This window comes from Halichoerus grypus, chromosome 6, assembly GCF_964656455.1.
Source record: "Halichoerus grypus chromosome 6, mHalGry1.hap1.1, whole genome shotgun sequence".
Lineage (NCBI taxonomy): Eukaryota > Metazoa > Chordata > Mammalia > Carnivora > Phocidae > Halichoerus > Halichoerus grypus.
In genome coordinates, this window is record NC_135717.1 from 35,844,450 (window position 1) to 35,856,937 (window position 12,488).

The 12,488-nt window shown below is 47.8% G+C and overlaps 1 protein-coding gene across 18 annotated transcripts in view; it reads right to left on the bottom strand.

The window, feature by feature from the left end:
• The window catches only part of RBFOX1 (RNA binding fox-1 homolog 1), a 1,991,091-nt gene that overhangs the window by 1,374,954 nt on the left and 603,649 nt on the right, over nt 1-12,488 (bottom strand). For 2 of the 18 annotated variants that reach the window (XM_078074851.1, XM_078074848.1), the window contains exon 1: nt 10,939-11,799. The exons of 13 other annotated variants lie outside the window; for them this stretch is intronic. In XM_078074851.1, the coding sequence (XP_077930977.1) occupies nt 10,939-10,941 (3 nt within the window). In that variant the 5' untranslated portion in view covers nt 10,942-11,799. Of the gene's footprint in view, nt 1-10,842; nt 11,801-12,488 lie in introns of those variants that run through there. 3 more of the 18 variants (XM_078074857.1, XM_078074855.1, XM_078074847.1) reach the window with 2 other exon arrangements.

Genomic DNA, 12,488 nt, shown 5'->3' on the forward strand with positions numbered 1-12,488 from the left:
TTAGAAAAGAAGCAAAAGGATCTCTGCTGTGCTAACAAAAGACTTGAAAAGAGATTCCAAAATGCTCAAGTCCCAGAAGGTTTTCCCAATGTTTTTTAATCTCTGTTAGTGACACGGAGCCAATGAGGGGGCAATTAAGGGGAGGTCTAAGGTGAACAAACTCTGTTTTCTCATTAAATTTTAGGGATGTTGTGAAGATAATGTTCCTAGAGTTGGGATCTGGTTCTACCTTCTCAGAGGTTCTCACTGCCAAGTAAGCGCTGGTATAGGGAGGACTTCAATCTAAACAGAGTATGCCCTAGAGACGTCATAGGCAGAATGCCTGACTGCCACGTCTCCCCCTTCCCAGAGGCTCAGAAGTCAGAGCAGACCATCACCACCACCCTGTTGTCCTCTTTTCCCTCTACTCCTCCTGCAACCCACACGCTGGCACCCACATGCACACACACACACATTGGCATGCACACGCGCGCACACGCACATTCTTTATCCCACAGGTGTTCCCAGAAGTTATTCCCTCACCCTCAGAGCTATTCTCCCACCTTTAATACACCTGTGAGTAATGGTACGAAGACCTTACCCACTTCAGAGAAAAAGAACATCGGGTCCCAAGAACAGGCTGCGAGTTCTGGCCTCCGCAGCTCCTCCGGCTACATCAACTCACTTGCTGTGGCTGTTCCAGGCACAGGGGCCACGTTGCAGTTTTCAGGACATGCAGAATGCTCTCCTACCCGAACACACTGGTGCTCACCATGGCCTCCTCCTCTGTCTCCATCAATTCTCCTTACAGAACCTGGTCCTTCTCGTTCTCCAGGTCTCAGCTTAAATGTCAACTAAATGTCTCTCCTTGGAGAAACCTTCCCTCACCCTCCTGCATAATGTGGTCATCCACCCTTTTATTATGCTGCTCTGTTCTGTTTCCATCTTAATACTTGCAATAGATAATTATGTTATCCATTTATTTCTTTTCATGTTTTCTGTTGGTCTCTCCAACTACAGAATATGCTTCATGAGACATAGACCTTGTTGGTCCTGGTCACTGGTCAATGTATCACCCCAATACAATATTCCCAGGGCCTGGCACAGTGCCTGACACAGAGCACAGGTCTGAAAATGTTTACCCAATGCATCAGAAAGGCAATGAGCAACCCCATAAAAGTGACCCTATGTGTCATAAGTAATGCTCCAGGGAAACAATTTTAAAAAGAAAAAAATGGGAGAAAATAAGAAAGCATATCTATCTGCACTGCTGGGAATGAAAATAATACTCCTTTACTCCAGATGTAGCTCAGGATACCAAGCACTGTACTATATTGTCCTATTTTCTGGGGATTCCTGGTGTTTTAAAGGACTGTAATTTATTTATTTACGTCTTTTAACTTCCACCTCTCTTACAAATACTTATTTTGTGTGAAAATTAATAAAGGGAGACCTCAATAAAGTGGAGTCAGGAGGACAGAAGGAGAGGTAGGAAGAGGGAGCCCTACCACCCAACATCCATTACAGGAGCAACTGAAAATTACAGACCCCAGCAGAACTGTCAAAATGAAAGAACCATCAATTACAGATCCCAACAGGGAAAGATGCACATTGCATCTCCTACAAGTAATCCACGACCCCTGCAACTTAGCCACTGAGCCATCATCACCCTAAACTCTTGCTTCTCTCCAATGGACTTTCATTCCAAACAACCCCTTCCAACTTCCTCCTTCTCCATAATGTTCCTCTCCCTTGTCTGTGGGACTTGCCTATGGTTTTGTTATAGCATGCGTGTCCCAAATTGCAATTCTCTGCCATTCCTAGACAAACCTCTTTTTTGCTGGTAAAATATCCATTTTATTTTTAAGGTTAACACTTGCAAAGATTATTTTTAAAAAAGCAACAGAAATTACAAGAAAAGGTGAAAATTAACATAAAGACAGAGAAGTAAAATGGACTTGACAGTAAGGTTAATATGCAAAACCTATGCAAGCAAATCCTATTTACTATCAAGATTGTACTCTAAAATCAGCTCTGAGCTTCCTGGCTGGCTTTATGAAAAGGGAACATGATCAGTTGTTCCACATAAGAGTGTCTGGTACGTAAGTACCAATCAATACCTCAGGAAAGGAAAACTTCTTTCCGACCCTGAACCCAGAGATAGCACAGTTGATGGCCAACAGAGTCCTCAGAAATATCACAGCAAATAGCAGGAAGCCTCAGTTCTTCAGAGCTCACTGTCTTTCTTGGTTCCCCTCATTTGTCTTCAATGATGTTATGTTCTTTTCACTTCGCCTCTGCTATAACCACACTTAAACGTTAGTTTAAACAATCTATTCTTTTTCTGTGTGTGTATATAATATCTATTTTTTTATTTTTTTATTTTTTTTATTTTTAAGATTTTATTTATTTATTTGAGAGAGAGAATGAGATAGAGCATGAGAGGGGGGAGGGTCAGAGGGAGAAGCAGACTCCCTGCTGAGCAGGGAGTCCGATGCGGGACTCGATCCCAGGACTCCAGGATCATGACCTGAGCCGAAGGCAGTCGCTTAACCAACTGAGCCACCCAGGCGCCCTAATATCTATTTTTTTAAACATGGGATCAAATGGCTTTCTTTCCTGGACAATCTCTCATTACAAGCCAACAGCAAGAAAGCATAATTCAGTAGAACTCCATTAATGGAGTGGGGGTAAATGGTTCTCTATCCTCGTTACGTACTTTCAAAGATTATTGGAAATTCAAACAGATTAGACTTCGAGTAGTTCTTGGAGTGAAAACTCTTGTCTGAACGCTATAGGTCAGTGAACAGATGAGGTGGGACTACTCTGAGGTGGTTATGGGATAACTGCTTAACCTACCTCACTCTGAATCATTCATCCCTTAATAGACAGGGCAATGGAGCCTGAGAGAGGTGCAATAACTCGCCCAAGGTCACATAGCTAGAAAGTGGCAAAATGTGGACTCAAAAAAATTAGGTATGGCTGGCTCCCAAGCCTGTGTCCTCTCACACCCTTTGTTCTCAGGGAGATTGGTCATTTCAAAGCTTTTCTGACTCCTAAGTAACTCCATTAGCTTAGGTCAATGTGTCATCATCTCCTTAGTTAGTCAGCATCCTACCTGCTATAATTCAGACTGACCAAACTCCCAAGATGAGAAATGAGAAGCCCTGCCAGGAAGAGTCCCCTGTTCTTAAAGACAGGTATCAATCACCCTCTCTATTGCCCCTCAAGGAAACTCTTGAAATTTCCCAACCTGTGCAAATGAGAACTATTTTCTTTCCCTGGAGGAATTTCTGCACGTGAACTCTCCATTATCAGCCTTTGCAATCAGCAGCAGCCTAAACTGAACTCAGCTTTCTAAGACTGCCAAAGGAAAAGATGTGTTCTTCACAATGCCCTGACCGTGAGCCATGCCACAGGCCAGCCTTCCCTTCAGAAAGACTTAAGGAGGAGCAGCTCATTGCCGGGGCCTCATTAAGAGACTCACTCTAGAATACAAGCAATGACCCCAGAATCAAGACGGAGGGCGTGTCCCAAGGGAAAGAGACACACGGCTAGCACCACTGGGATCTAGCTAGGGCCACTGTTGCTGAATCAGCCTCTCGATTCCCCGCTCTGTCACTTCTCATAACGAGTCTAATAAATTAGTGTTTCTCTCTGCCAATCAATCAGAGCTCGTGCATATGGCCGCTGTCAGCAGTCCTCTGCAGGCAGAACTCCATACAGCGACTCAGGTCTGTCAACTCCTTCAAGTATATGTTTGCAGCTATGCTGGGTTCCTCCCCTTCACTCTCAATTTATCATCTTGGTTACAGTCAAAAAGAAAATGAAGGAATCACATTTCGGAGCCAATTTGCTGCCTAGAGGAATTGTGAAATTCTAGCAGCAGCAATAATGGTAATAATAATATCATTATTATTAAATGACAACAGTAATTGCCACTATTATCATAGCAAGCACCCCTACTAAACACACACTACGTGTCAGGCCCTTTGCTGAAGTAATTTACAAGGCTGATCAATCACTAAACTGACCCTGCAAAGTAGGGATGATTCTTACCTTCAGGTATAGGGGGATACTGAGGCACAAAGAGGTTAATTAAGGCCAAAGGTCATGGAGCTAGAATGTGATGAAGGTGGGAAATGAAGCAAGAGAGTGTGATTCCAAACTCCTAACCACTGCCCTGCACTGCCTCCTACCTCCAGAGTGTCCTGTAACAGTTCCTCTGCTATGCCCCTCAGCACCCAAGCACACCCTCTCCGTGTACAGAAGAAGAGACAAACACAGGACTCCAGAAGCAATTGCTTGAGTCTACAACTTATTTCTTGGACCTCAGTTCCCCTACCTGAAAAAGGAGGATAATAAAGGGCTTGTGATAAAGAGTTGGTGAAATGCGGTGTGTGAAGCCCCCCACAGAAGGTGCTTCCAAAAGGTGGTAGCTCTTATGGGATGGAGGATAGTCAAAGAAGACAATTTCAAACACCCAAGTCCATGCCCTCAGCTCTGACTCTATATTCTAAAATTCACAGACAAGAGAAAATTGAGAAAAAAAAAACAGGCCTAGCAATGAGCAAGGTGATTACACAAGTTTATCTATTATGTTGGCAAAGGTCTAATTTTGTTCTCAGAAGAAATGAAAGGGGAGCTGAGTCAGACGACGGAGTGATCCTGCGTCAGTGGAGTGAACAGCGGTGTGCGTGCTGCGCTGAGTGGTTGTCAGAGCATTGCCAGCCTCGGGTGTATTATACCCAAGGACTGCCTGTACCAGAGAGGTGCTCCAAGACTCCCTGCAAAATCATACTTAGAGCCTGAGGATAGGGGTCAGAGGTGCTGTGCGCAGCCCGGGGATAGGGGTCAGAGTTGCTGTGCGCAGCCCGGGGCTCTCAGGATGCAAGGAGAGGAATAGCAAAGCAAGAGACAGACTGCACCAAGGCAGGCCACTCTTATACAACAAAAAAGAAATATTGCAGCAAATAGAAACAGGTGCCCTGTTTTCTTTTTGTCCCTCTGATCGACTCAGCATCACTTCTCAGAGCAACTCAAGCTAAGCTGCAAGTTCCCCCTAACCTCTGCACTGCACCACCTCCTCCCTTTCTAGCCTCTTACAAAGCCAGAGAAAGAGGCAGAACATGCAGTGCAATCAGCAGTAGCTGATGGGCTACAAACTCAGACCATCAGGTTCAAAGTCCTGGGTATGCCATTTACCTGCTGTGGTCTCCTGAGACAAATTGCTTTAGCCTGCTTATATCTTGCAATCTATCACAAAATAGAGATATGAAGAGAACCCATCTCAAAGTGTGTTAGATGCACCAAATGGAATAATTCACTATTTCCATATCAAGCATCTACCCTGTGCCATACACCACGCTAGATGCTAAGGTTAGAGTGATGTCTGAATCAGGTGCATGCATGGCCCACCTGGAGTTTACCATTCAGTAGAGTAAGAGAAAGAGATAAAACAGATCACTCAAGTAAATAGAAAGCTGCCCCTGGGATAACTGTAAAGAAGGAGAATCCACACAGGGAAAGAGGGAGGGTTTCCCTGAGCAAGGGACTTTTGATGGATGAGTGGGGAGTGAACAAGGTGAAATGTGAGGGAGGGAGATGATCACGTGCCGGAAAAGCACAGTTCAATACGTAGCAATGCAGGCAGATTACTTAGCACAGTTTGTACTGTGTAGGAAGTGTTCAAAACATATACATTTCTTATTGTCACAGCGTATCTAACAGTAATTGACAGACTTCCAGGGTTGTGCATAAAGAGAGATGGGTTTGGGGTCAAATGTGGGAAGAAAACTGAACTATCCAGATGCCCAAACCCTCCATCAAACCATACTTCTACCTTCCAAGGCCAGGAGAGCCTCCAAAGATGGGTGATGTTGGCTGTACTCAGAGCTCTCAGGAAGCAACCCTCTTCCTCCTGTCAGTATCCAACATAACACCCACCAATGGGAGAACCACGTGGCCACCACCTGAAAGGAAACCTACTAGATGATCAGTTAAGGGGATCTGTATGCCGGACAGATGCCGACCAAGCCACTGGGAAGATGTGTGTGGTGGGATGTGGGGCAAAGAGAAAAGAACTTTGAAGGCAAAGAGAAAAGAACTAAGCCAGTGTATACAGATATATGCTCAGTATTGCACCCACATACAATGAGTGTTACTGAGAAACCTGAGGTTCTTTTTTCCTCTAAACTAATCTTTCTCCTTGGATGGAAGACTTCGTTCTCACTCCCAAAGGAGAGGGAAAAAACAAAGTTTAATTTCTTAGATGTTGTGGGGATTACCCTTCCAGATACCAGGAAGTCTATGGACCAAATATGGAGATGAATCCAACCGTTGACACAAAAGCTGGCTGGCCAGGAAGCCATGCTTGTTTATTTATTCTTCTCAGAAACATCTGACTGTGTTTTCCACAATGTTTAAACCATAAATATATCTTGGAATTTCTCTGCATTATACCTTCCAATGGCTTCCCATTAGAATAATATCCAGACCCCCTACCAAAGCTCAAGGACCTACTTATATGGCCCAACTTCATCCTTATAATATTATCGTTGCTTCTGCCTCAGGGCCTTTGCACTTGCTATTCCCTGTCTCTGAAACTTTTTTTTTTTTTTTAAGATTTTATTTATTTATTTGAGAGAGAGAGAGAAAGAGCATGAGGAGGGCAAAGGGAGAGGGAGAAGCAGACTCCCCCGATCTGGGAGCCCAACTTGGGGCTCGATCCCAGTACCCTGGGATCATGACCTGAGCCAAAGGCAGATGCTTAACCAACTGAGCCACCCAGGCACCCCTCTGAAATTTTCTTCATGCAGATGACTACCCTAGACTGGAAACTCCACCATGACAGGGGTATCTCTATATACTGATCATTGTGTATTTCAAGTGCTTTGAACAGTGGTTGGCACATAGTAGATGCTCAATAAATACGGGATGAATGTATAGCTTAAGACATACCAGCTACTTCTTTTCACTTAGATCTCCACTCAAATCTCTCTTCCTTGGAAAGCCCTTCCAAGTCACTCTCTACCATACTGTCACATTATAATTTTTCTATCCCTTATCATTATCCTTACAAAAATACACTTCCATCCCCTTCTTATTATCTGGCTTTCCCCATGACAATAGAAACCCCAAAAGGGCAACATTCTCATTAGCCTCACTCCCTGAGCAGAACGTCTGATGTGTGGCATGTCCTGGAAAAGTGTTTATTGCATTAGGCACTCCTTTCCCCAAGACAGACATCCCCATCGTCTGTGTCTAGTGACCAGTAACAAACCAATGGTAATGATGGTGCTCATAGCAACTACAGATACAAAACATGAGGGTGATTGTCTCTCCTTAAAACCCCATGTGTCATATCCATAAGACCCCTCAGACCTTACAATCTAGAGAACCATGTCCTGTTGAAGTCACCTGAATGTGCTGGGTGCCCCTCATTTTGTAGCTCCCTCACTGATTGATTCTTTAATTAAAGTTTTAATATTTATATGTGTGCCTTGAGGCAGTATTTTAAATAATGGAGGTAGGCATTAGGGAGAGCCTCAAGATTCCCTTAAAAACATTATCTCCATATTTGAGGTCTTTGGTATAACAAAGTTTTCTCTCGGGCAATATGGGGGAATGTGCATGTGACAAATTGCCAGGTGATTTTAGGAAAGTCAACCAATATTAGTTTATGGAGCATGCTTACTACATAGCTCTTATGTTAGGTGGCAAAGGCGGGACTAGCTGCCCTGTGTCCTTCAGAGCAAATGCACTTGGATTTCAATAGTCTTCATACACACCACTGGGAAATCACTGCGTCCCCAAAGTATTTTCTGTGTCAGATCCGATTTCCCTCTTGGAATGTGTTCATTACTCCACACATCAGCTTAAAGGATGCAAATAAAATGGTCTAATTTTTGGAAAGGTGAAATGCCAGACATATTTATGCAGAGCAGACCCAATTTTCTGGATGCAAAAAAAACCAAAAACAAAACAACAAACAAACAAAAAAACCTTATCTGAAAGGAATTTTATAAACTGTAACGATTTGGTACAGCTTGAACTGAAAAGACTTAACTTGTTTAAAAAAAAAAAAAACTCATCAGAGACATGAGGATGTCTGAAAGGCCTGTGCTCAGACCTTAGAGGAGTAGGTAAAAAAATAGCATCAATTATCATGAAGAGAAAATAGAGCAGAGTGGGTCAATTCCAGGAGGAAAAATCTGCTCAGACCCACGTTTTGGCTTGTTTCTGAGTGGAAAACTCTGGGACCACAGGGTGATATTAAAAAGACAGTGTGTTCTGAGGAAAGTAAGATTTACTGAGAAGATGCTTCCATCCCAGGAGGCTGAAGAGAAGCAGGCCTTTCTGTTGATTAGAAGAAATGCACAAGTGCTACAAAAACTTAATTTCAGGGCATCTGTGCTTGTTGAAATGGCATCAAAGGTCACCAACCTGCATCGCAGCCTGTCTGGGATGGGCTGCCTGTCTCTGACCCTCCTTAGCACTTGTGGAGACAGAAGAGGAGACTATCTCAGAGAGACTGAGGCTTCTGCTGAGCAACCTCTCTTTACAATTAACCTCCGTTTTTGTTTCCATTTCATCTGTTAAGAGAAAGTGTGTGTGTGTAAGGGAAAATGCCTGCCCCTTCTCTCCCACCCAGTGTCGTAAGGCTGAAAATATAGAGTAATCTACTTGATTAAGGAAAAAAAGGGTGGGGGGCGCCTGGGTGGCTCAGTCGTTAAGTGTCTGCCTTTGGCTCAGGTCATGATCCCAGGGTCCTGGTATCGAGCCCCACATCAGGCTCCCTGCTTGGCAGGAAGCCTGCTTCTCCCTCTTCCACTCCCCTTGCTTGTGTTCCCTCTCTCGCTGTGTCTCTCTCTGTCAAATAAATAAATAAAATCTTTAAAAAAAAAAGGGGGGGGGAGAAAAAAAATTATACAGGTACTTACCATGTGCCAGACCTTGTTCTAAGTGTTTATTGTCTTATTTATTTCTCCCTCAAGCCCTCTGAGGCCAATACTATCACTGAAACTCCCATTTAACAGGTAACAAACTGAGGCACAGAGAAGTCAAGTAACTTCCCCAAGGTCACACAGCTAGCAGGTGGGGGCGGGCTGTGCTTTTCTCCATGGTAAAACTCCACTCTCAAGAAACCTTAAAATACCCGGGAAAACTACCAAATGATGCCTATTTCTTCCTAACCCAACTCAACCATGAGTTAACTTAGGGGAAACCCAGCAGATTCCTCTGGACCCACTGCTTCCCTCAAAAAGCAGGAAAAAAGCCAGTGGATTCCTCCGAATCCAGTGCTTCCTTCAAAAAGAAGGTTTGGAGTCAGCCCCATTGTTTGCCAGGACAACCCCTGCCAGAGCCACCTTTACCCTTTAGAGGCCCCAGGTCCTTTACCTTTGAAGAAAAAAGACCTTGACCAGAAATAAATCTTCCTGTGTCTCCAGCCGGGCCCTCTGTGGTCACTTAAAAATTGAAAGGATTCAGGTCCTCACTCTCTCTCTCTTTTTTCCCCTAACGAAGATAAATGAGCAATGTAGGGTAGATGAACTAGGACAAGGGCTGGGAGGGATCACCAGCTGGGGCGCACTGGATTTAAATAAATAAATAAATAAATAAATAAATAAATAAATACATACATACATACATACATAAATAATCATTTACTGTTTTAAAATAAAACTCAAGTTATGGCGCATCATATTTCAGCCCAAAGCTATTCCGCAACACCTCCCCCTCTTCTTTCCAAGTTCCACTGAGAAGACCCGTGGTTGGGTGCCAATCCCCTACACCACCAGGCGTGGATTTCCAAGCACGTGAGCAGCCCCGCCCCATACACTGCTTGGGAAGGCAGGTGCACCCAGGTCCTTGCCCGCGCATAAGTGAAGGGCCCCCAGCTCCCTGGAGGCAGCGATGGAGTTGGTAGTTCCTGGGCCTGGTGGGTCCGGGTCTTCCCCTTCCTTCCCACGCAGGCAGCTTCCGGGCTCTCCGTGACCCCTGGTCACTAGACCTAGAGCCTTGGAGGCTCCAGGAGCATCCCTGCCAGGTGGTCCCCCAGGCAGCAGGGACGTGGAAACAAAGCCCGGTTAACCCCGCCCTCATCTCCAGCCCTGTAGCTGAGAAATTAAAGCGGAAAAGGGGAGACCCCCGGCCTGCGCTCCCACATCGCTTCATCTGCTACCGCCGGGGTCCTCCCCACCCCCCAACCACACACCCCGGGGTGAAGTGGTCTAAGACATCGACGGGGTGAGGCAAGAGTTTCCAAGTCCCGAGCTCCCAGACTGGCCCCTTTCCCCAGGGTTGAGCGCGCGGCAACATCTCGGGGGCATTTAGGCCAGTACCACTAAACAGAAGCTTTCCCTCCAGCTCAGCGACCCTCCTCTTCCCCACCTCCCACAGGGGCTTCTGCGTTTCTAAACCCACTCATAGGTCACTGAAGTGCCTCCTCCCTCAGACCTCCAGAAAGGCGATGGAGAAGGCAGCGACCCGGGGCGCGCTGAAAGCTCGCTTCCAGCCGGCGGGAGAGACTAACCAAAGTGCGCAGGCAGGTTCCCGCCGCTCCGGGCACCTGGGACTCGCTCCCAGAGGGCGGACAAGGCAGCCTTGGCGCTCCTCAGGGGCGCTTTGAGGTGAGGAAGGGCGTGTTCATGGAAGTGAAACGCTAGGGCTCACGATCTCGGCCCCCTGCGTGGACGTACACTGAGATCTCTCTACAGCACAGAAAAAGTTCCCAGTCCAGCGTGTCCAGCCTGGCGCTGGGAGGAGGCCAGCTCTCGGAGACCTAACTCTTCCCCTGTGGGACCCTTTGTGCTAGTTGGGGGGAAGGGGAGACGCAGGGGCGGTGACTCCACCTGGACTTACCTAGAACTCCCGGCGAGCCCCGCTCCAGTCGCCTTCCGCTTGCGTCCCCAGACCCTCCAATTCCCCTGCGCTTTCTGCACCCCCAGCCACACTCACCATGAGCTGGAGGCGGCGAAAGGGGGTGCAGATTTCTCCCACGCCGTCCGCAACTTCGCGGGCAGGTCAGCCCCGCCCTGGCGCCCCTGCCTGGGTGGCGGGCTGGGCACAGCTGGGCAAGGCGTAGGTCCGGACAGCCCGGGTCCTAACGGCCACTGCCAGGGTGTGTAGAACGCAAGGTTCTTCAGTGCCGAGGCACCGTCCGCTCCTCCGCGCTCTGCCTGGGTCAGAGGCTCAGAGTTCTCTTACTCCGGACGCAGGGGCGGGGCGCACGGCTGTCCCCTCCAGATGCGGGGAGCCTCGTTCCTTCCTTCCTCCTCCTGTCCCGGAGGCGCACGCGTGGGTCCGGCCGCAGCTGCCTCTGCCGTCCCCAGGGCTGGCAGAGCGCCCCCACCCCACCGCGGGTGCAGCCAGGGGCTGGGGCGAAGCGGAAGGGATTTCCCTCCGCGAGTTTGGGTTTTCCCACCCGTTCAGACCCCGGGTTTTGTCCGCTGCAGCAGCCCGCTGCTGCGAGAACCACTTCAGGGCAGCGCCGCCTGTGCCACCCGCTCCAGCTGGAGGAGGCGGCGGCGGCTCGCACGGGGACTGGAAAGGAGGTGACCTTCAAACCCCGCGCTCGCGCTTGGGGAGACCGGGAGGAGGGCTGGGGTGATGGAGGAGAGCGGTGTGCACCCGGTCAGCCCGCCAGAGCGCTGGCAGGCAGGCAGTAGAGAGTGAAAAGGAGATCTTCAAACAAAAATACAGATTAGAAAATAAACAAAGGAGAGCGGAGCGAGACAGCAAGCGAGAAAATGTGTGCATGTGTATGTGCGTGTGCGCGCGTGTCTATGTGTGAGTGTGTGTGTGTGAGAGAGAGAGAGAGAGTGAGTGTGCGCGCGCACGACAGGCAGCAAGCAGCCCAGCCTGAGGAGCCAAAAATAATCCGGTGCGAGCCGGAGCGCCCCCTCCCCCTTCCCCTCGCCAGGGCCGCTGCTGCTGTCACGCGTGCAGCCCCGGATTCCAGCAGGCAGCGGAGGGCAGAACCGGGGTCCGCAGGGGACCCCGTGCCTAGGTGTAAACAGGTGAAGGGGTGAGACTTGGAAGTAGGGGTAATGAGCCCGTCTTTCACGTCCCCAAGTCCTTGTCCCAAAGTGGACTCGCTCTTTGAGCACCAGCGCCTCCCTCCATCTTGACCCCCACAGTGAGAGCAGACAAACGCCCCGGAGAAATGCTAAGTGAAGGCGTCTTCTTGACCCATCTACTTCTGGTCTGGGAAAGTTGTCTGGCTAATCTAAATCTAGCAGCCAGACATGGAAAGAGCCCTATCCAAGAGGTAAAAAGTTATGCGGGCCAGATACCCTGCAGGAAGTGAGTGTGCACTGTGGCCCCTGCCCTTGCCTCTTGCAGACCGCCTAATCCTGCTCTGGGCGCTAAGTCTGGAGGCGTAGAGAGACTCTCCTCTTAGCAGTTGCCTTAGTGCCAGCATCCCTGTGACTTAATAAGCACTTACTTTTTTGCCAGATGCTATTTGAAACATTTACATTGAATTTTCTCAACAACCTGATGAAGTA